General features: G+C 32.6%; 4 protein-coding genes across 4 annotated transcripts; 1 reads left to right on the top strand and 3 right to left on the bottom strand.

The window, feature by feature from the left end:
• Positions 1–148: 148 nt before the first annotated feature.
• Positions 149–3,722, bottom strand: LOC120190788 (sugar carrier protein C). The gene is made up of 4 exons (XM_039193844.1): positions 3,555–3,722; positions 3,148–3,470; positions 896–1,525; positions 149–712 (listed from the first exon to the last, which is right to left on the bottom strand). Exons 1-4 carry the CDS (start codon positions 3,685–3,687, stop codon positions 233–235), a joined length of 1,566 nt encoding a protein of 521 aa, XP_039049775.1. The 5' UTR covers positions 3,688–3,722; the 3' UTR covers positions 149–232.
• A 7,243-nt stretch (positions 3,723–10,965) lies between these two features.
• LOC120190339 lies at positions 10,966–11,616 on the bottom strand. Its single transcript, XM_039193435.1, has one exon. The coding sequence runs from the start codon at positions 11,614–11,616 to the stop codon at positions 10,966–10,968; it is 651 nt and encodes a 216-aa protein (XP_039049366.1).
• Positions 11,617–14,146: 2,530 nt separating this feature from the next.
• Positions 14,147–15,094, bottom strand: LOC120190812 (F-box protein SKIP27-like). Its single transcript, XM_039193854.1, has 3 exons — positions 14,684–15,094; positions 14,505–14,579; positions 14,147–14,424 (listed from the first exon to the last, which is right to left on the bottom strand). Exons 1-3 carry the CDS (start codon positions 14,927–14,929, stop codon positions 14,242–14,244), a joined length of 504 nt encoding a protein of 167 aa, XP_039049785.1. The 5' UTR covers positions 14,930–15,094; the 3' UTR covers positions 14,147–14,241.
• Positions 15,095–18,105: 3,011 nt separating this feature from the next.
• On the top strand, positions 18,106–24,433 carry LOC120190777 (anaphase-promoting complex subunit 4-like). Its single transcript, XM_039193836.1, has 19 exons — positions 18,106–18,247; positions 18,378–18,489; positions 18,610–18,701; positions 18,906–18,989; positions 19,165–19,404; positions 19,733–19,813; positions 20,056–20,198; positions 20,424–20,584; positions 20,671–20,771; positions 20,857–20,931; positions 21,492–21,671; positions 21,816–21,898; positions 21,977–22,069; positions 22,559–22,663; positions 22,837–22,975; positions 23,164–23,391; positions 23,553–23,705; positions 24,091–24,172; positions 24,298–24,433. The coding sequence occupies exons 1-19, from the start codon at positions 18,179–18,181 to the stop codon at positions 24,390–24,392; spliced, it is 2,316 nt and encodes a 771-aa protein (XP_039049767.1). The 5' UTR covers positions 18,106–18,178; the 3' UTR covers positions 24,393–24,433.
• The last annotated feature ends 760 nt before the right edge of the window (positions 24,434–25,193 follow it).

Here is a 25,193-nt window from a genome sequence, read left to right as displayed (position 1 = left end):
TGTAAGGTGAAGTGCTTTATAGACTCTCAGTTAAGAGTGAGTAAAATTGGATTGATCCGAGAAAAATAGAACCAACAAAAACAATATTTGCTTCTTTTATTTTTGTGAAGGTAAATGAACACTTCATTTTCAGTTTCATCTTTGATCTGTTTATACTTCAATAAAAGGCTGAAACAACATTGAAAATCAATAGTATGTGCTACAACAAAAGATAATTTAAATCCAAGGGGATTTACACATCCTTTACACCCTGCCCTCCTTTGCCCATCTCCATACCTCCATTAGGGTAATCGAGGTCCTCAACGAATCGGGACCAATACCAATGCGACTTCCATACTCGACTCATCTCTTCGATCGGGATGCCCTTTGTCTCCGGCAAGAAGTAGTACACAAATACAGACATTATTAGCACGAAGAAAGCGAAGAAAAGGAAGAGTCCAAATTTCAAGTGGCAGAGCATGGTTAAGAACACTTGAGCCACCGCGAATGTGAAGAGCATGTTGACAGAGACGTTGATGCTTTGTGCGGCTGATCGGATTTCCAATGGGAAGATTTCACTAGGGACTAACCATCCTAGCGGTCCCCATGACCAGGCGAATCCAGCCACGTAAATGCAGATGAAAAGCACCACAACAATGGCATACCATTTGGGTAACTCACCAGGGTTCCCGTTGATTCCAAACTTAGCACCAATGCATGCTGCCACAACAGCCTGAAAAAACAACAAAGAGCATTTTAGCATCAATAGTGAGGTTTTAACTCTGACCCCTCGATCTATCAGAAATTCAAATTCAATCTAGTTATATGATAAAATATGTCTACGTTTTAAATTTAAAATAATCTAAACCTGAATTGAACCTGACCAATGAATTGTTAAACGAAATCTTTCAAGTACCTGGCAGATCAACATTTGAACACCACCCTCAAGGAAAAGGAATCTCCTTCCCCACTTATCAACCCCATAGATTGAAACAACCGTGGCACCAACGTTAACAACACCGGTAATCACGGCGGACATGAGGGCGGAATCGTCTTTGAAACCGATGGTGCTGAATAAAACAGGAGCGTAAAACATAATCACATTGATGCCAGTCAGTTGTTGAAAGAAGGGAATGAGGATCGCCATCGTTATATGTGGCCTGTACTTCCTCTGCAACAAGTTCCTCCATGGATGCTCGATGAGCTTCGATGTTTCGCTGGCAGCGACGAGGTCCCTAAATTCCTCTTCGACGTCGTCGACACCACGGATTCTCTTGAGCTTGGCTTTGGCTTCCTCGGTTTGGCCACGTTCGATCATCGAGTTCGGGGTGTCGGGGAGGACTAAAGAGCCGACGGTGATGATTAAGGCGGGAACCATTGCGCCGCCCAAGCTCAGGCGCCACCCCCAGCCGCCTTTGATCTTGGCGAAGAAGTAATTCAGCACGTTGGCGATGAGAATACCGACTGTGATTGACAATTGGAAGCCTATGTTCAATGCTCCTCTGAATCTGTATGGGGCCATTTCCGAGAGGTAGAGTGGCACAGACTGTAATAATTAACCCAAGAAAAATGTCAAATTTTGAAATAAACAAAGGGTTAATGTATCATTTGTCACTGAACTATTTCTCTAATTCTAAATTAGTCCCAGAATTTAAATCTTTCCCTTAGCCTAAACGTCAAACTAGACGCTAAATGTCAATTTAAATAAGAAATGCAACCGATTTGAAATCATGTGAATCAAATTAAAAATACATAATGCATGAACAATCTATATTTAATAAATGTTTAAATTTCAATTTAAAACCTTTAAAATTTGAATATTACTTTCATTCGTTCTTAATAAGATTTTCTAATTCCTTCCTTGTTTATTAATAAAATTTAGAACAACCATTTGTTTAACTCATCATGTATACATGTTAACAATATACTCCACATTTGAGCTGACGTTTTACCATCAAGGGAGTAGACAAGCAGACGAAAAAAAACTAATTGATATAATTTGATATTTTCAATATTCAATTTGAAATATATTTTAAAATGTGTGAGGTAATTACTTATTAAAAAATATATTAATAAGAATTAATAATTGAGGAGGGAAGCAAAGCTAAAAGAAAGTCCTTCTCAGGGACCACTTGGCTTTGTCAAGTTGCTAATGTGCAAATTGCATTAAATAAAACAGAAATAGGTTTCATTGTAAAACACATCAATGTCATGCTTGTAGTCTGTAGAAAACAACGACAATTTTATTCCAATTATTGTTTTTTTATTCAACGCCCGTATCATCAAGGCGTAAACTTTAGCCGAAAGAACTGTCACGCAAAGAAAAACAACCCATGTCTGACCAAGAAAAGTATGCTGTAGTAATGATAGTGAAAATATAATTATTTTTTTATAAATATTAGAATTTAATTTATTATTTGATTAATTTATATGGAATATTATATAAAATTATTGTGAGATGAACTTTCAATTCAATTTTTTCATTTGTAATATTAAAATATAAGACGTAGATTACAAAATTCAACGTTTTAACTCGCTAAATTAACTAAAGAGTTATTAAAACATAAACATTGAATGATTTATTATACTTCTACAGACACGATGACTTGTTGCTGACTTCTAAGTTATAGAGATCTAAAGTAATGCAAGCTTAAAGAAAATTAGTAAACATGGTTTAATTCTACTTTCAGTCATTGTACTTTTGACCTTTTAAAATTTAGTCTCTTTACTTTCTAATTTCAAGAATTTAATCCATCCATTTGTCTAGTTTGATACCTAAAGCCCGATTGATTACGCTGTTTGTTTATGCCATTTGAGGGTTGCTAAAGAGATACGAATCTTGATTTTTATCAAGGTGCTAATGAGTAGTTGATCAACTGAAACAACTCATATGGGTGAGCAGACCACTACTATTAAATTTAAATATGATATTTTAATAGTCAAATATTTGATAACTCATTCAAATTTAACAAAATCCGGTTAACAATGTTATCAATCGAACTCTAATTTTTAAATCAGACAAATAAAGACACTAAATTCCCATAGTTACAAGCAGAAGGACTAAAATTCAAATATCTAAAGAGCATAGGAAGTCAAAGCATAATTAGACACAAAAAACCAGCAGAGAGTTTGGAGCAAACTTGCTTGTCAGCATATGAAATGATTTACCTGATTGGCGAATCCTATACCGAAACCGAGCAATATCCGGCCGACGATCAACATCCAAACGGCTTTAGCAAAGCCGTTAATGAGAGCTCCGGCGAAGAAGAGCAAACCGCCGAAGAGCATCGACAGTTTCCTCCCCAGCTTACGGGTGACAGTGGAGGCTACAATGGAAGACAACAGAGCAGCCAAATACAGCGACGACGTGAACATCGTCAGCGTTTGGCTGTCGTATTGGCAATACTGATTCTTCGATTTATCGGCTTCCTTCTTCTCCCAAACACTTCGGAAAAACCTTTTTAAAAACGGAGTCATTGTCGTCACACCGCCTATATATATATATATAAAAAGTTAATATCGAACTGACAGTGTATAATTCTATGCATCGTCGTCTGATTTATTGATTATGTTACCTGAGATACCGATATCATAACCGAAAATCAAACCTCCCATGGCCGCTACTATACACGTTACCATGACGTATGGGGTGAGGTTACCCGGGTACTCCTTGCCGGTACCCGGACCGATTCCTCCCACGGCCGGCATTTTCGATCTTACTGTCTACTTCAATTGCTGAGAAACGAACAAAAGAGGAAGAAGATGGAGGTATTGGAACAGAATGTTAGTTGTTTATATAGAGAGAAAAAATAAAGATTCATATTGTTTCATTTTTTTTCTTAAGGGGTAGACTTGAGCTGTCATAAAATATATATTTCTTCATTATTAATCAGTAAGTTTAAATTAGTTAATTTTCTTAATACGTAGGATTTAAACAAATAAAAAGAAAATATTTCCCCAACGGTCTAATTTATATTATATTTGTAAACATAGTAAACAATTCCCATGAATTACTAATAGTTTCATTTGAGCTTCATGTGAATCCGAAAAGGTTTCTAAATCAAGGTTTTAATTTAGAGGTCAAATTCTGGTTTTAGTCCTTTTACTATGTTCAAAATTTGGAGTTTTATCATCGTACTTTATTTTAATTGGCATAATTTAATCTTCTACTCTTATAATATCATTAGTTAGTTAAAATGAAAATACTCTTCCAACTAGGGGAAAGCCAACAACTTCTTTAGAATGAGCTAGAACTGAATTATAATTTTTGCAGTCACTATACTAGTTTACAAACTGACAACTTTTAGGGGATCAAACTAAAATTTTATTTTGGAGGAGGGGGGGGGGGAGGATCGCTACTTGGATGTAGTATCGCCCCAGATTTTAACGTATAAAGGGAGAACAAAATGCAATTCGATTAAAATGTTATTTTATTTTTAATTTTAAGTTATTTAAGTAAATTTAAATTTTTAGTTCGAATTTTGAGTTTGAATAACCAAAACAACTAAAAATTAAAACGATATAGTTTGATCTTTAATTAATAATTTTCTCTTTTTGTAACTTAATTTTTTTTAAAAAATAAATTTTCTCTTTTTGTAATTTAATCCCTAAACTTTATGTTTTATTCAATTTGATCTTTTGAATGTAACTCTTTACAAATACTTTATTCTCGTCAATTCTTCAATTTCTTTATATTATCATTAATATTTATCCTCAAATTTATTCTTTATATAATAAATTAAATACCACTTATACATGAAAAATATGAAATGTATTTAGCATTTAATCGAGATTATTTAGATTAACAAATAAAATTATTAAAATAAAAATAAAAGATGAAATCCAACACGTATGGTGTTATTATCGAATACGAGTAGGCAAAATATTATGATTTAAGAAATATTTTGATTCTTTTTCATATCTTCTTAATTTCTTAACATCTATGATAAATTAATATATTACTAATATAATAGTACTATGCAAATTATTTTCTTAAAATACACATAAATTTTTATAATACTATTAGATTATTGCCATTTCATACCTCAAATTGCTTCCCAACATGTTTGACTCAAATGCATATTAGTTGTATACGAATATGATGGATTTTGTTTTTAGTAAAAATGGTGAGTCAACTCGTGCGAATTGGGGGGGGGGGGACCTTAGGAGGCTGCCTGGGACCCGAGTGACCATATACTACTCCGTTTCACACATGCATAGTTTGGATTTCGGATACTATTCCTACTTGCTTTCCATTCACACGTATTTTATACGTGGGATTCCAGTTTAAAGGTTTTTATATAAAACAGTCCTTTTAATTGTACCAAAAAATTAAATAAACATTTAATTTAAATCATTAACCAAACTGAATTTTATTAATAATTTGTGATTAAATAAATCACGGAGTTACTTGAAACATCAAATAAGGGCTCTTTTGATCATGTCTTTTTAATTAAAGATTCGTTTGATTATCATTTTTTATATAAAATTTTAATTGATGGATAATTTAAATCAAAGATATATGTAGTTTTTAGATATAATTAGAAAATTACATTTAATATATAAATTTAATGTAATAAAAACAAATCGCAACTTCACTAAATGCGTTGAATTCCAAGGTGAACAAAATAGGGAAGGGTGAATGCAATCTCCGTTTCTCATGGGATAAAGATTGCATAGTGGTGGTGACGATGGTATGCAGTGCAGGGATTTTGGCCCACAACGCAGAAACTGCGAACCGCATTCCCAATATCTCGCTGTAAAAAGATACTAAAATTGTCAAACAGGTTTATCATAAGAATATATTTGTGAGAGAGACGCATAATTTTATCTTAATAATATTAATTTTTAAAAATTTTATAAAATATAAAATATATAAAATAAGATTTAATAAACATTAAAACATATAAAATTTTTAAAAAAATACATGAAGTATTTCTTAATCCATTCAAAGCACATGGACAAGAACGATAGAAAAAAGAGAGCTCCAAATGCAAAATATCTACTTCCAAAGTCAACAACTATACCATAATTTAATACCATCTCATAATTCAATTGGACCAAAATAAAAATAAAGTCAACCAAAGCATTCGTAAACAATAATAATAAATAAAGGGCTAAATTGGAAATGGGGTTTAATTGAATTGTCTCCCAATAAAATATGGGCTGAACGCAGGAGCCAGACAGATAACACAAACCTTAGCCTTTTTCATATGTCTTTTTCAATTGTCAACACCATACCTTCATTTATTTTTATTTTCAATTATTACTTTATCTTTTATTTTTTAAGTCTTCAAGTCTTTCTTGCTACTCAGCTTTCATTATCATTATTAATTTTTATTTATTCATTTAACAGTGTGAAAATAAGAAAAAATTGTTTCTTTTGTAATAAAAGTCTAAAGAGCAACCAACGGCCGATTCCATACAATAGACAAATAAGATTATGATATATTCGTTGCCATCCCTTCTGGATTTCTTTGCAACTTTTTATTATTTTTAAGTTTATTTCATTTTATGTTCCTAAATCATGTTATTAGGTTTTAAAATAATTCTTATATTTTGAAATATTTAATTGAGTTTATTTTTTTAACAATATGATAGGATTATAAAGTATTATTTGTTCAGAACTTTCTTAATATATTAATAACACACGTCTTGCAGATACAGCTACTCAAAGTCAGTATGTATAGGAAAAACAACATTTCCTTTACTATTAAGCTCACTTGATGAGTATTTAATTGAGTTATTAAAGTATTGATATCATATTAATCAAGGGTTTCCATCAACATGATCATTTGTTTGGATGTTAAATACCAGTTAGAATATGACTTGAAGCATATTTAAAAATGTTGATCAAATTTTACATACGTGACTAGCTATTACACGGGTATATGTGTTTGAAATTTTATCTAAGTGCTTTATATATACTCCTGCTGGATCGAGTTAATTTGACAGAATGATTTAATTGATATGATATTGATGTTTTAAGAATTTAGTTATAGTATTTTGAAAATTTAATAATCAATTTAAAATTTAAATCATAATTTTAGGATGTATGATAAAATTAATCTTTTCTTTGTTTTTTTCAATATTAAAAAAATAAGTTATTATTATTAGTATTACTACATAAATTAAAATACGTTAATGATAACGTCCAGATTCTGCAATTTACAAACGACATCCATTTGCGCCGCAACTCATTCTTCCACGCAACTCATTCTTCCACCATGATAATGCTTTGCTGGTTTATTAATTATTAACATAATTACTATAATAATTAATTTAATTATTAATGTGCATGTCCTCGTCAATGCTATTAATTTATATGATTCTCTGTGCTAGTCCACCTGTTTTTAAGGTGACAAACAAAAACAACAGGCCAACAAAGGATACCTATTTCATATTTAATGGCAAGTTGCCAATGAAACCTTCGGTGTCCGTATAAGGGATGAATATAGGTTTATCCCTTCATTTATAATACAATTTGATTTGAATTTTGAATGGTTTAACTTGACCCATAATTCAATATGGTTGTAAGATAAAAATCTACATTCCTTTCGGTTCGATTCGATCTGACACACACATATAATGTTTCATGGATCATTTTGTAATGATTTAAAAAGTATAATGATCATTTATAAAAATTAAAAATTAGATGGCTGAAAAGATCATTTTGATATAGCTAAGTAACTTATGATGTACGTTAACCTTTTCTCATAGAAACAACCTAGCTTGATTCGACCCGGTTCAATATTAAAAATGGGGTTAAAAGCTTCAAATGGAGTCCTTGTGCTTTGTGTTTGACCACGAATGTTTACAGCACACGGAGAGTAAATAAAATAGATGTAAGTTTTGGTCCCTAGATGATCAAGTTGTTATTCTATCCATTTTGCAGTTGCAAAGTTTCAGTTTTCGAGTTATTCTCTGACAAAGTAAGCAAACCAGTAAGCTGTAAAGATTCCATGGAAGTAGGATACATGATTAATGAGAGAAGAAGAAGAAGAAGAAGATAATGATTTAAAACAAAACCCAAAACGAAAGAAGAAGAAAAGACAGCTATATCATGAAGGCATACAAAGCATGGGATGATATATGTTTTACAAGCAAGACAGCGAAGAAGTGCATGATGCATCCACCATCACCAACGTTTCGTTGTGTGGTCTTAGATATTTTATACGAGACAATGACGAGAAATAGTAAATTGAAAGAAAGGAACAAAATAATAAACACATCAATAGGGGTGTAAACGAGTTCAGTCGAGTTAGAGTATTATTGAGTTCAATTTGATTCGAAAATTTTAAAATTCGTGAACCTAAAATTTTTAAATTCGAAATCATGAATTGAAGCTCGAAAAAACTCAAAATAAAAAAAATCTTAAACTTAACTCGGATGAAACTCAAACTCGAACCTGAACCTTAAGTATATGAAAATATTATACTACAATTTTTTAAAATCAACACATAAATGTTATTATTATTAATAATATATATATTTTTTTTAAAAATAATATATTATTTTTTCGAGTTGCTCGTGAACTTTTCGAGTCAAATATCAAGTAATTCGTTTCGATTTGTTAAGAACTCGAGTTAAGCTCGAATTGAGTATTTATCGAGCTTTCACTAAGTTGATCTTATGTAGCTCAAGATCTGTCTCGTCTCACCTAATAGAAATGAATAAATTAATTTAAATAAAAAAAACAACAGATTAGTAGAAATGATTTGAGCACAGCATAGCACCTGACTGTACAGACGGCGATGATTTTGGAAAGAGAAGGGTAGTCATGGAAAGAGCTATAAAATCTACCGAAGAAATTGAAGCTTCTCATTTTCTTAGCTCCTTAGATCAGCAGCAGTAATGGAAACAAAGAGTTGGCGAAGGAGAGAAAATGGGAATCGTTTCTGTTTGGCAGTTAGTATTCGTCGTACGTCATGCAAAAAATTGGGAAGCAGGCTAAAGGCCACACGTGTGACAAGATTTTTGTATATTACCACGGCTTGGTTCAGAGAGCTAGTCAAAACTCGGCCGTACTTTTATTAGGCCCGTTGATGAAATTTCAATTGGGCCACATATTGTATTATGGGTCAGTCGTTTGTATATTCGAAGAGCAGTTGTGGTACTGAGATTAGTTGTTATTATTCACAATGAATATTTTAGTTTTCAAAAAATATATCAACAATAAATTGATTTAGAGAAATTAGACATTAATTTTTTTTAAAAATTATAAATTTAAATTTTTATATTGTGAATAATACAAATTAAGCAGAATAGGTAGAATTGAACTCGAGCTTAGTAATCATTCATTAGTAGATTCACCCACTAAAATTAGATGTACAACACGAGTCGATCTAGATTAATCATGACAAAATCTTAAAAATCGGAACAACAAATATATGTATATTGAGGGTTCTAAAACTCTAAATCAAATTTCAAATTCATTCTTTTAAATTTATTACTCTAAACCTTAAACTTCGTCAATTTTTTGATGTTGCCTACAAAATTTTGAATCGTCTTTTGTGTGTCGTTGAATGTCTAACAACTGATTCAAAAACCCTAATAACCTCACTGACATATATCGAGCCTCGTTTTAACAACACCTTCAACGTTATCTGTAAAATTAGGTCTTCGCATGCCCTCGTCGATACCTTTGATACCAACTGAAATCTGAGCAGTGTTCTTCACCACCCTTTGTTGAGCCTCGCCTTGATTGCCCCTTCACCTTCGTCTGTAAAATCATGCCTCCTCACGCCTCCATCAGTGCCCGTGACACCGGCTAAAGGTCTGAGGGAGAGGAAAAAGGGAGCAGCATGGTTACATGGGCGACACTGATAATAAATGGTAGTCCACAATAATAAAAGTTTACCTATATTTAAGGTTTAAGATAATAAATTTTAAAGACGAGGTTTGAAAAATGATAGCATAAAATTTAAAACTCACAATCAATATCTATATCTTAACATAAATATTATATTTTTTTCATATAACATCAAATCAACAGATTAAATTAACGTGACATACCACATCATTATTTTAAAAAACATATATTTTCTTTTTATTTGCGTTACGTATAATATTATCATTTTTTCACACATAAATATGACACCTTAATATTGCAATCTAATCGTATCCACATGATCAAAAAAAATATCGATAGTTAGTTAATTAACGAATTTTATTTAAATATAAATTAATTTATTTTAAAATAAAATGTTAAGAAACAAAATTCTTAGAAAATAAAAATAAATTAATTATTCAAACAAACATTGATGTTCAAATTTTACATTATATAATTCATGTCACTTCTTTTATCATCTCAATGTTCATGATTTCTTCAATAGTTATGTGATATAACCTAAAATTAAGATTAATTTAAGATGATTTTCAATCTGAAACAATCATGTCCAACCTAAAAAACTTGTATAAATTTATAACATTTTCTCTTGTAACCGAAATTTTACATTGTAAGGAGTTTAGAGCTTACAACCGAAAATGTTATAATGAAAAATATAACATTTTCAGTTGTCAATCGAAAATATTAGAAAGAATATAACATTTTATATTGCAACTAAAAATATTATAAAGAGGTAATATTTCAAGTTATATCCAACCTAAAATATTGTGTTTTTAATAATATTTTCGATTTCGTTCAACCTTTAATCTTTACTATTTTTAATAAGTTGTATTTTAGAATTTTGATCGTTTCCTTAGATAGACTTTGAAGACGTATACAAGAAAGGCAGGAAAAAGAAAAGCACATAAATAGTCTGTTGATGTCGTCTCATTACCCAATCAAAACTCTGGGGTTTAGGGACTAATTGTACTTTAACAACGATATTACACAAAACGGTAATCATCGGAAAAAAATCCCACATCTTTCAAAACTGGTTCGATTTCACATATCTTCAAACTTTATGTGATTATCGTACACCAAAATCCAATAAAGAAGCTTAATCCTTTTGATTAATGCAACATTAGCAATAGTTAAACTCTTCAATAAATATCAATTTCTATCAAATTATCATCTTCTCCATGAAAATCAACATCTCTCTTATTGAGTTCTATCTCAATCAACCCTTCTTTATCTTCCTCTTCCCATCGATAACCCATCTTCTCCGACGAATTCCATTTTCCGATCGCCGGAAAATCCATTTCCTCCTCCGATGAGCTATCCGAATCCGATTCCGGGTCGTAAAGCGACAACGACGGGTACCTCTCGATGCCACGGGTCTGATCCAAATTCAAATTCGGATCCTTCCCCTCTTCTTCTCCTTCTTCGTATATAACTTCTAAAGGAGCTCTCACGTCCCATTCGACGAACGTTTCTTCGAAGCTCTGCATTATAAGGTCTGGGTCGTTTTTACATGTTGCCCATTTGAGCTCCACCGGTGCTTCTTCTTCTTCTTCTTCTTCTTCTTCAAGCTCTTCGACTCTCGCCACGCTTCCTTTTTCTATTTTTCCCGTTTGGATTCTCTGTGATGCGCCGAGACGAAGGAGGGAAAGCAAGAGGGAAACTGTCAAAACGAGGACCGGAGAGAAAAGGAGGGAAAATCTATGGGGAAAATAAAGAAGAATCAAAATGGAAAGAGTGATGATGCAAGAGAAAAGTGGATTGTTGGTGATTGTTTTTGATGGAGAAACCATTGTAGTGACGATTTCAATCGATTTCATACAACCCCAAGGATTAACATTCTCAAATTCTTCCATAAAAATGAAAAATTATAGAAAATTCAATGGGGGAGGAGGTTTAAAAGTGTAAATTCTTTGTGAAGAGTGCGCGTGAAAATAAGGCATGGGATGGGAATATAAGGAAAGTATTGGTGGGAATGTGCAATTACCGAGATGACCATTGTTCCATTAACCCATTATATATTGGGTAAAATTCACCAAAAGTCATTGAATCATATTTAAATGATCATTTTGATCATTAAATTTTATAATAAGATTACAATCATTATTTTGTAGTAATCGGACAAAAGATCTTTTAATATCATTATTAAAAAGATGATTAATGATATGATTTAAGATATTAAACATGAGTTTAATACCATGTCCTCTTTGTCTTGTATAAACACGCATTAAATTTGAAAGATTTGGTTGATTATTTATTGGTGTTCAATGATTTAGTCGAGGCCTTTGGATCTTTAGTGTTAAAGTGAGGTTTATCATGCATAAATATCATAAAATTATTATATAAGTTTATTTTAATTTAAGTCTCATTATATATGTGAATCTATTTAAAAATTATGTTAATCAATAATCAGTTGTTATAATTGGATGAAGTATTAGATTTCTTAAATAAAATTATGGGTTTAAAGTTCAAACCCTGACATTTGTGAATACATTAAAATAATAATTTTAGTAAAATTAGATATATTTCAACTATCAAATTGTTTTTAATGATTGATGTTGATTAATATAAATACATTAACTACAATTGTAAATCATTTATGCAATGTATTAATTAATTCAGACTATATCAATATGGATGCATTAGTTGTAATTATAATTGTAACCTATATTCATAAAAAAAAATCAAAATATGGTTTGATTCATCGATGAATTATTAATAATTTTTTGTTGCAATGATAATATACAATACATTTTTTTAAATATAAATTCAAACTCTATAAATAATATTATTAATAAAACATAAAATTTTAACATAAATTATAAAATGAAAAACATCAATAACAAAAGAAAATTAATAAATTAATAGAAGTTGAAGCAATATATCAAAACAATTGTTGAACATATTGGTTTTGTGGGGACTGTGATACATTCCCACAATTATTTCTTCCTTTTCTCCCTCATTCATTCACCTTCTTGGTCATCTTTGCTTTTCATTTCCCGTCATGGTTTGTTTTTCTTAATCTTTTTTCCTTTATCTGAAAGGGAAATTAAATTATATTACGGATAATGGTAAGAAAATAATTGCAAAACAATAAAAATACATAAATTTATGCGGAAAATAAGAATACACTTTGCACTATAATGCTTTTACCAAATATTGAGAATGAGACTGGGCAACCACAAAGGAGTGGGATGGTCCAAGCTGTTGCCTTTAGCATCTGTTCCCTTGCCTTGCACATCTATAAATTGAAAAAGAGCCTTTAAGCATTAGTTAACTGGACCTGGACCAGCAGCACCACCAGTAGGCGTGGGTGTCTCTCCTGATAAATACCCCATCCATTTCTTTTGCTTACCATGCACGTGGTATGTGTTAAAAAGTAAGGTATTCCCAAAAGCATTGCCTTGGAGAAAACCACACTTGGTGGAAAATACTTATCAAACCCACCTTTTTATTTTGATCAACTTTCTCTTCGTGTTGTTATTTCTAAAATTTTGATCTTGAACTGATTGAGTGTTAGTTCGATTGATATCGTTACTCTTATATATTCTTAGAGATTACAAGTTCATTTAAATGCATAATGGCCCTTCGGATTGAATATTATTAATTTATTATTCATATCTGCTTTCTTTTTAGTATCAAATCTCAGGAACCTAACTCTATCTCCTACTAAAGTTTAGGGTCTACCTGGCTTGACTTGAAAGAAAAAATAATGCAGGGTTATGATTGAAAGTGGAAAACAAAATATGAATTTGCAGCCTTGAGTTACTTTCTCTTCTCACCCTTTTTAGTGAAATATTCCGTTATTGATAAGGTCAAAAATCAAAATATCGTTGATCACAAAGGGATTTTTGATAATTACTTTATGTGACCAATGCAAGCTTCCATACAAGACACACTTACATATTTGTGATGTTCATACATGTGTGCTTTCATTGTTGCTTGCTTGATCAATGCTTGTATTAACCTATATTGTATCATCTATGTTCTATTCTGTTCTTTGAAACCAACATACAAGTAGGCTTGGGCTCATATTGCTTCGTTTAGACTAGGCTTAGGTTCTTCGTTGATTCAGTGGGTTCTGACATGATTTAAATTGGTCCATGGGGATCAGACTGAATTGGAAGGTAAAACAGGAAGACAGGTTTTTGGAGTTACGACCCAAAATTTAGGAGAAGACAAATTATCTTACGCTTAAAGATCAAATAGATTCCACAAAACCATGCCTGGAAAAACACGCATCAATCAATGGAATCTGCATCTTCTTTTGTAACTTCACTATACAGAAAGAGCTGATCAAAGGTCACCCCTTTGCTTGTTTTATTCTCATCTTCCAAACACTTTCTATCATATGAATCTGAGGAATCTAACGTGTACATACACCAGACATGCTATTTACCCTTTTGTATGTGTATGTGTCAAGCAAACAATGATATTGATATATCAGCCAGTTTCTTCTTGTCAATTGACCTGTGAGTCCGCCATTGCATTGGTGCATTTGGAGCTTCGACGCCGTCGAATTCCGAATCGAGCAATGTTCTAAAAGCCTTCACCTTTGTTGGTGTGCTATAGGCAAAATGCAACTTCTTTGCAATCACAGTCTGCAAAACATTGTCAAAAATCAAAATCAAGCAAGAATTTTGTGTATAATCAGAATTAAACCATGCATTAATGTACTCACAGCTTCTCTGATTGATTTAGACACATTAAACAGTTGCTTCAAATCATCATAATCCACACCACAAATAACCCTAATCTGAAAAAAAAAACAGAAACAAAAAGGGGTAAAAAATTTATCCCAATCACCAACCAGATTCCATAAATAGAAACTTTGGGGGGGGGGGGGGTTTCAGTGCTTACGAGAACATCTTGTGGAAGCGATTCAATGGCTGCTTTTCGATTATAATCATCAATCATCATCGTTCTTTCACTGCATTGCCTTTTTAATGCGGTCGAAGTATCGAGAGGAAAAGATCCAACCCTTTTCCTCCCCAATCCGTGTGAGTATCTAACGAACCCAAACCCTAAATCTTCTTCTTCGTCCATAGTAACGTGGTCCAACTTCAGTGACGAACGACGGCATAACCTGTACGAACTGAATTCCATAACTAGAAAACTCCGAAACTCTTTTAATAATCTGAATTGAACTCAGGGTAAAGTGACTCAGACTGTAGTTTTCACTCGGAAACTGAATCCATAAAGGGAATAAAATCTAAAAACAGCTTCTTACACTCCTTAGATCTCAAAACCCAAAGAAAATTCTTTTAGAGAAACACGCACAAAACAGAAACTAAACCCGGGCCAGTAAAAAAGGGTAAAGTATACAAATGGTCATTAATGTTTGTGTAATTTTTCGTTTTTCCTACATAAATTTCAAAAACAACAAATTGGGTGGCACATTAAACCACCTGACTTAGCATGTTTGACCATGCAGGACACTCTTTGACCGACCGTTCTTCTTCTTCTTTTTTTCTTTGCATTCAAATTGCTCATATGTAAATCTATCAACCGGAGATTATAACTGAAATTCCCAAGGCATTCCAGAATAGTTCCACTCAAACTACTTTTGGACAGGTCCAAAATTAGAAGTACAGTCAAATTGCAAACAGAAGAAGAGATAATTCCTGTCAATTTATTATATGAAATTAACAACCCACTCAACTGTCGTATATCTGGAATTTGAAGATTCGAGCAAGTTGATAGAATTGACCCTTCAAGCAAATTGGAACGAAGGTCGAGAAGTTCCCTTTTTTTTTCATGGAAATTGCTCCAAAGTGGTGAGAGAGTTATGAGAAAGGTTCAACACTTGCAGTGCTTCCCACCCTTGAGCCCCCCATTTAGAAATTCCACCAGAAATCATGTTCTTGGAAAGATCTAAAACCTCTAACTTCGAGGTTCTAAAGAAATTCGGGTACCGACTTGCGCTACAAGAGGATAACAACACAGTTGCAAGACGGGGGAAGGAATGGTTCACATCATTACCGCTTGTGCTTAATGATAGCAAACTATTTTTGGAAAGATTAAGAAACTGAAGAGTAGTGAGTTTCGAAAGCATATCTGACTCGATGACACCATTCAAGTGACAAACGAAGTGAAGTAAGATTGACAAAATAAAAAATAGAATGGGGTAGTGGACCATGAAAGTCATTAGAACTCATATGAACATGTTGGACAGAACTAGGTATCTGAATTTGGTTTATGGGACCGGCTAGTTTGTTATGACCGAGGTCTAAATCTAGCAGAGATGGCAGAGTAAACAGCCAACCACTAACATGATTTGGAAAGGGAACTTCCAAGTGATTATGTGACAAATCCATAGTGATAATTTTTGGGAGGTTGAACATGGTTATTGGAAGTGGACCACTCAAATTGCAGCGAAAAATTCTCAAGGAAGTTAATTTGATAAGGTTTCCAAAAACATCTGGAATCTTTCCTTCAAACAAATTTTCAGATAAATGTATGGAAGCAATTCGAGTGAGATTTATGAATGGTGATGGAATCAACCCTCTAAAACCACCACAATAAGAAAGGTCGAACGACTCCAGTTTGTCTTAGGGAGATAACCTTTGAGACTGAAACCTAATAAGTTTGAGGTTTGGAAGCTGAAAAGCTTGAGATGGAAATTCCCCATGTAATTCACATATGGTGAAGCTCAAATGTTGTAGTGATGAAGTTGAGTTCAGAATGGAAGTGATTGCAACGTCAAAATATCTACACAATCAAGCATAAGGTATCTTAATTTGGTTAAATTTGTTGCAAGCATGTCAAAACCTCAGCCATAAATGTTAAGTTGGAAAAAGAATAAGAGGAAAGATCAAGTGAAACCGAACTCGACAGGAGACTGATTTGACTTGGGATTTGACCAAAGAAGTTAGAAAAAGAGAGATTAAGATGAGTTAAACTCACCAATTGAGTAAATAACTCTGATGGGATAGCACCGTAGAAATTATTGGGAGCGAGGTTGAGACGTTGGAGTCCATGCAAGTGAAACATGCTGTTACGAGAGCCATCGATGCGGTAGGAGCATAAAAAATCAGTACAAAATAAATAAAAAACAATCATCATTTCAACAATGAAAGAACCAAGAGATACATCAGCAAAGAAGAAGAAGATAAGAGTCAAAGGGTGTCCCACATGGTCAAACATGCTAAGTCAGTTTGTTTAACGTACTACGCCCGCATTATGTTACTGTAGCAACAATCGTTAACAACGAGTGATCGATTTGTTAAAAATCAATAATGTCAATGATCGATTTGTTATAAATCAATAATGTCAGTGGCCAATTTGTTACTTTTGAAACTTCATTGGGGTGAATGAAAACTTACTCAAACATTAGTGATCATTTGTGTAATTTACCCTAAAAAGTTGATTTCAGATTGAGGTGGGTCGAATTTTGTAAAAGATTGGGTCGATTTTAGATTCGAGTTTAAGATAAAAATTTTCGGTCAAACCTTATATAGTATAGTAATATTTTTTTTTTGTAAAAAATTCTTGCAGAAAGACTCATCCACTAAAATCGAGTGAGAGATATGAATCAATTTGAATTAATCAAAACAAAACTCTAGAGAACTAGAAGAACAATAGAAAAAGATAATTTATAAAATACTCCTCTTTATAAACTTCATTGGTCAAATAATCCAGGGGAGAAAAAATGAAGAAATGTAAATGTTTGAGTATTAATTTGAAATCTATACAATTTGTTATCATATACGTGAAACTCATTATAATAAATAATAAATAATTGAAATTTATCATGAGTATAAACGAATTCCATATAATTTTCCTCCAATTTATATAATAAGTTATACTTTTTTTAATATTTGTCATTTTCTCATAACAAATTTTACACGTACTGTCATAAATGATATAGATTCTAAAATATTTTTCAGTACATGCATTCTTCAAAAACAAATTCACTTATAATATTTTTAAATTTTATTGTTTTATTTTTTTAAGTTTTTAATCTTAAAACTTAAGTCAAATTTTAAATGGGATAAAATTTTTCTAAATTTAAATTGAATAAAATCGAGATAAAAAAGATATATTAATTGGGTCAGGTTAGATCAGCTGAAAAACAGGCCCAACCAACACACTGTCAACATTAGTTATAGACCAAGGATTAGAAATCAATTTTGAACCCGGGTTCGATTCCCCGCAACGTCGCTATTTTATTTTTGAACTTTTTAAGCTATTTCTTCTTTATTTTCTCTTTTTTCCCTCCCTAAACAAAATCAACTAAAAACCCTTAAACCCCAAGCCGCTTTTTTCTCATTGTTAGTGTCTTCTTCGTAGTGATCCTAAACCCACTGGAGAAAATTTAATCGGAAAAGCTGCCTTAAGATTGTTTTTTAAGCAATGGAAACCGATGAACCGCCACGCGTGCTTCCCTTTCAACTTCAATTCGACAAACCAGTTGCCTCTCAGGTTTATTTCCATCACTTTTTACTATTTCATTTTCGTCTCTCTTTTTTAAATTTTTTAATTCGATCTTATCTAAATATCCATGATTACGCGTGTCCTTATTTTTCTTTTCCAATTACTTTTTGTTGATTAGATTAAATTTGCGGAATGGAATCCGGAGAAAGATTTGCTGGCTATGGTTACTGAGGACTCCAAGATTTTGCTGCATCGCTTCAACTGGCAAAGACTCTGGACAATTTTTCCTGGTAATTCATGGAAATTATTTTTTAAAATCAATATTTGTTTTATTTTTTATAATCTTTTGTATTTGACTCAAGTGCTTCGTTTGTTTCTATAATTATATTTATTGATTTGTTGCTTTACAGGAAGGTGCATTACATCCTTATGTTGGTGTCCGGATGGTAAAGCAATAGCAGTCGGGCTCGAGGATGGCACAATTTCATTGCATGATGTTGAAGTGAGTTTGTCTTTAAATTATTTAGTCAAATTTTAGGTTCTCTTGCTTGTTTTGGTTTCTCCCTCTTCATTGGGGATAATCATAATCATCAAATTTGTTCTTAATTCTCATCTATGTTTGGCATCTTCTTGAGGTTAGATTGTTGTTACACATGGTTATACAACAAAATCTGTTCATCTAACTGATATTTTGTATCTCTTGCAGAATGGAAAGCTGTTGAGAAGCTTAAAGTCTCATATTGTTGCTGTCGTGTCCCTTAACTGGGAGGAGGATGGACAAGTGATTAAAGTATGTCTTTGTCTTCTGGGTTGAAATATCTAATTATATTTTAAAATCACGACTTTTAAATATCTTGCACAAGATAAACTTTTCTTCATCTGTCAAGTTTTTTATCTTTCTTTGGGTTCATAGAAATATTTGACATTTTAACTTCCTGATAAGTCTCAAACGGCTTTTGTGATAGGATGATTCTGTTAACAATTCAACATATGAGGACCGAACTTCTCGTTTCTTCCCTCCTGCTCCAAGAGTTCCTCGGATGCCTGGATTGGTACCCGGGGATACCGGCTTCATGGATGATAGTGAAGATTCATTCCGTGAGCTTTCAAATTCCTCATACCAACGGTTTAACATTTTATGTAGCGGTGACAAAGATGGAAGCATATGCTTTAGTATATTTGGAATATTTCCGATAGGGAAAATAGTAAGCTACTTTTCGATCTTGAAAATTACTTTCTGGATTGTATTGATTAGCTGATTTACATTATTGACAGGAGTTTATTTTATGGCTTTGATACATCAAATTGATACCCTTCTGTCATTTTACTTATATTTTCATGGACATTGCAAAATCACTTGTATTTCTCTCCTAAAATACTAGGCATCCTGGATTATTATTCATGGTTCAGAGATAGACATATTTTTTCATGCACAAATTATATTTTGCTTATCTTTACATTTAACGCAGAACATAATCACCTCTATTTGTTTCTTCTAATCTGAACTATTTTGTACTTGAAATTATTTACCAGAACATACACAATTTGTCTATTCCTATTCCCTTTGCAACTGAGCCAACTACATACAGACTTTCAAATGCTTCAATTTCCAAGGTATGCACATCTTAGACTTTACTCTCTTTTTTTACTATTCTTTTATGCCTATAAACTGGACAACTTGTAAGGAAGTGGTTTTCTGGTTGAAAGATCATGCAACTGGGTAATTCATTCTAACTTATAGTAAAAGAATATTTCCCATACGAAAGTAAAACCTATTCAGTTTATTTCAGTGCTTGGTGCTTTGTTTACAGGTCAAGATGTAGTAGACTTATCTGGCATTCCTATTTTTTTATTAGGTTGCATTGTCAAAAGACCTTTGTCATCTGATAGTAATGTGTTCTGGAGAACTTAATCATGATGAGGTTGAATCAGCTGAGAGACAGCTGGATATGCATGGTTTTCATTGCTTACTGCTTGATACTTCTATCTTTTGGAAGAGGTAACTTCTGGAGAACCTGGGAATACCTGCAGTTTGTTTGTATATTTGTATATTTGTAGGTATCACGTTTTGCAGAGATAGATTATCTTCAGTTAAGCTATTTTCAATGGAATTTAGTAGTATTTGCTCACAGTTTTAACAGTCACCAGTCTTTTATCTGAATTTGATAAATCATGAACATTCTTTATTCCTTGATCCTTTTCATGACCTGCTTTCTTATTGAAGGAAAAATGAACTCCATCAAGTTGCCCAACAAGCTTCTAACATTGAGGATTTAATTGAAGTTATTCGCACATCATTATCAGTAATGTCTAAGCAGTGGAAAGATGCCATGCACACTTTTCATGAGAAGTTTGATTCTCTGTCTAGGTTAATAATTGACCATGGTAACTTTCTGATTGGAGTACTAAAAATTTTAATTTTCCATTTCTGCCGCATATCCATATGTTTTTTTTCTATCACATGCATGTAGGGCTGGACTCATCACCCCAAGAGGAGTTTCTGAGCCTCCTAGGTGGTGCCCGGACTAGTCCGCCAGTTCATCAGTTTCTAGTTAACTCTCTGGGTGAATTGGTAACTATGCATTATCTGATCATTTCTCTCCTTCTCCTAAGGAAATTAGCTTGCAAAATTTATACAATGGATTTCTTACTAATAGGGAGTTAAGCGTGTGTCAAAGGTCGTTTGTGGTGCTGGAAAAGAGCTACAGCATGTTGTCCTTGATCATCTTCAGGTGCTTGGTTGAACTTTTCTCTGCAGTTCACACAATATTTACTTTGCAGAAGAATCTTTTACTTGCTAATTTTAAATCATAACATGGAACATATTATTGTTATTAGGTGGATTTCATGAGGTGCATAAATGAAAGTCAAGCTTTCAACTAAGAGTGTGGCATTGTTATTTGCATATGAATTCTTATTTCTAGCTACCATTTTTTTGCCCAAACTATTTGTTTATAGCCCCTCTGATTAAATGCTTAATTCAGGGGTTTTGCTGTCTACATTCCTAATTTAATGAATATTAGTGATTTTGTTGAATTACTATTAGTTTAGATGGTCACTCTTTAGGGCACGGATTTGTTAAAAAATATTTCGCTAAACATAATGTCCCCTTGTTGTACATGTACCTTTACTAAACCATGAGTGTAGCATTTTGTTGTACTGTGTATATACTATGTTTCACTGTGATGATCTATTTTACAATGAGGCCCCATTTACTTTTCAAAAAAAAAATGTTCTACTCTGAGTGCTTATCCTGATGTGATCCAGCTGAAAATAAATATACATTTTCCAGCCTGCTGCAGAAATTATTTGTTTCAGGATGGGAGAACTTAGAGGTCTTTCTAGATGGCGCACTCGTTTTCAGGGTATTGGCCTCGACGAGACTCTTATCAATAATGCAACAGAAAAATCTGGAATATTACTAGCACAAGTTGAGAGATTTATGAGGGTGCTTTCCTCTGTGGTACAGCAGGTGGTAAACCTTAATATTTGAAGTTCTTTTGGTCTTTCTTCCTTCATTCTCAATCCCCTCACCTGCCACACACTGAACGGAATGAAAATGGTCTATTTTCTTTCGTCTCCTCTGTTTGAGTTCTTATATCAGTCTTTGTTTCAGTTTTCAAACTTCTTTAATTGGTTGCTAAAGTGCATAAAGCTACTTATGCAAGAGCCAAGTGATCAGCTTCTACCCTATAACAGGTTTGTTTCTCCAATATCTTTCTATTTGCCACTCTTGGTTATCTTTAATTTTGTAGCCTCACATTTTGCTTTTGACAGCGAACTTCTTGTTATATTCTTGAAGTTCTTATATGATCAAGATCCTGTCAAGCCCTTTCTGGAGCTGTCTGAAGTTGATATCGAAACTGAAATGTAAGTTATCTTGTCAACCATCATAGGGTCTAATGGTGCATTTCAATTTATGTTACTTTGGTCTGTCATCAAACAAGATTAATGCATATTGCTTGTTGATTAAGCATACACATAATGTGTCACAGAGCGTGACTATTCATATATCATGCATCTATCTGTTCACAAACTATAGTGTCAGAACACACACCTTTACCTACAGGGAAAAAAGACTCCTTTTATAGATACAATTGTAATGATGCCGAATCCGCTGATTTAGGCTTTAACATGAAAAAAAATAACTTTAATTTTCTTATCAAAAAATAACTTTAATTTTGTACTTTTCAAGCTGCCTACAGAGAATAATTCTCCTTCAACGAGTGTTAGTGTGAATTTAACTGTATCTACATCTGGCATGCACCTCTGTTAAATTACTATTTATCTGATAGATTTTTTTTATGCATCAGTGTCATTGTTTATCCATAAAAGATTTTGCTGCTTTCTATCCTCCAGGGAAGCAGTGCAAAGAGTTAGAGAATTGGTTCATTTTGGAGGATTTTCTGATTGTGAATATCTAAGGAGGACATTAGCTGAAGAATTTAAACAGATGGAGTCTAGGTATCCTTTCCTTTTGCTTTCCATGGTCGATGTCTTCAATTGTTCAGAGATTTTATCATTGTTAGAGGCATGCATTAATTTATCCTTCCATCTTCATTCCATATGTATTGCCTTTTGAGTTTTGATTATACTTCAAACTGTAATTTGCATTATCAATGGTTGTGCAATTTCAGTTTCAAGGAGGCTTTCCTGATGCCTTTTACTACAATTTCAAGGAAGATGGTTTGTAAGGATGTGCTACCACTGTTTGCTCTACCATCTTCACCTGCATCTGTATCTTTCATGATCCCCATGTCTGTAACGTACTACAAGGTATTCTCTGCCCGCCCTTTTGTCCTCTTAGAATCTCTAATTGTGGTCGTACATTTATTGTTTTCTATATATGTTGCAAATGCTATACATTTCATATTGTTATCCTTAATGTCGGTACCAGTCTGGTTTTCATATCTTTTGGAATACTTATTCGTCCGCATTGTGACGTTTTCTCTTTTTCTCTGTAGGGTGCCTCCACTGCTATCTCATCTTATCAGACTCCTGAACACGGGTTTATCGATTATATTTCTTTCCAAATCCATGGTGACTCTTCCTCAAATATCATTAATTGTATAGGTATATCAAGAGGATTCATGCATAGTTTGAGCAATCGTATTGAGGAATCTGCGTCTTTGGAAGCTATTTTGTTGTCGGTTCCTGATGGTTATCACTGTGTGGATCTAGCGTTATATAAGGTGAAAATTACCTTTTAGTTTAGAACCTCTCTCTGTCACTGAAATTCGTTTTTCCTGTTAAACTATCTTTTTCAATTATTCAACCTTCGCGTTTTTATCACGAGTCTTTTTGGGATGTTTCTAACTTGATTCCCCTTTTTTAATTAAATTTCCAATTACAGGATGGTCAAATCGTTTTGCTATTGAATGAAACTGCTGATGCTTCCGAAAGCTCTGGAGAATCTTGTATGATGATCGTCCAAGCTAATGAACTCCCATTTGTGTCCATTCCAAGATCCAGTTGTGTAAACACCTGGAACCTAGATCAGCTAAAGGTAAATTGTTTATTTTGGCAGATTGTACCACACTTTGTACGACCTGCAATTCGATTGTTTCTGCTGCTCGATATCACTATGAAATTACTACATATTTTTACATGCATGCGAACTCGGTTATTAGTTACCCGACTATTCAAATGAATTCAATAACATTGCGAACTCAGATAGATTTGTAGCCTTTACATGTTTTGATAACCTCAGTCTTAACTTTATGAACTAAAAAACTTTACCCTACTTACCTTCTTCATTATCTCGTATTCATCACCGTCTCTTTCATCGATAACAACCGTTGTTCTTGTCATTTATGCTAGAGCATATCGATTTTAGTTTAAGTTCCGATGCTGAAGTACTTGTCGGAAACTATATCTATGTGCATGTATAGGACTCGATTATGCACCTACAACTGGAGAATGAAAAGGTTCGAAATATCTCACACTCCGTAGTTGCTCCTCTGGCAGTTAGTGGTAAGTTTTCGAATTAACACATCCTACTACCGTCCTATATCTCAACCCGGTTGGATTGTACTATATCATATATATATATCCTGCTCGTATCTTCTCGTCTTTTATATTCGAATTTACTGTAACAGCATCGAGAGGTGTAGCTTGTGTTTTTGCTGCAAGGAAGCGTGCCTTGGTCTACATACTGGATGAAGATGAAGATGATGTTTCAGATACTGAATGACCGGTCCCTCTCTAACTGTTGTATTGTTTGTTAAACTATATTATGTTGATTTTCAGATTAGGGTGTAAAACTCATTTAAGGGAGGGATGTATTTATAGCAGTGTAAAAGGATATTTTAATAGTTTAACTGTAGATTTTATCAATATCATTATATGTATTATGCATGTAATTTTTTTAATCAATTTAATCTCTCTATGATGTCGAGTCGGAGTAATGTATTTATTAATATATTTAAAGATTAAAATTTATATTTTTGTTTTGATCACCTAATTGTTTTTTTTTCCAAAATCATTCTTAATGTTACGTTTTGTTTTATTTTGTTATCATGTTGTTAAGTTTGATTATTGACTAAATAGAAATTGTGATGTGACACGGTGTAATAATAGTTTTAGTCTCAAAATTTATATATTCTATCGAATTGATCTTAATTGGATATAATTTAATAAATCTTTAATATTTAAAAATCTTATTAGTTCGGTTCTCATTTTAATTTGATATGATTTAATAATATTTTTTTAAATATCGAGGATTTATTGAATTGTTTAGAATTGTGATAAATTTAATAGAATGTGCAAGTTTTGGGACTAAAATTATTATTATATAATATTACATTATCATTTTTGTTAAGTAAATGGTCAAATTTAATGATAAGATATTAAAATAGAAATAAAATATAATATTAAGTATGATTTTAAGAAAAAAATAATTTAATAATCAAAACATAGGATAGAAATAAAATGTAACATTAAGGATGATTTTTAAGAAAAAATAGAGGATATTTAGACAAGTCATTATCCTCCT

This window comes from Hibiscus syriacus, unplaced genomic scaffold (genome assembly GCF_006381635.1).
Source record: "Hibiscus syriacus cultivar Baekdansim isolate YM2019G1 unplaced genomic scaffold, ASM638163v2 tig00004111_pilon, whole genome shotgun sequence".
In the NCBI taxonomy this organism is placed as follows: domain Eukaryota; kingdom Viridiplantae; phylum Streptophyta; class Magnoliopsida; order Malvales; family Malvaceae; genus Hibiscus; species Hibiscus syriacus.
The sequence above is the reverse complement of the archived record's forward strand: the minus strand, read 5'-3'. Positions and strand labels throughout refer to the sequence as shown.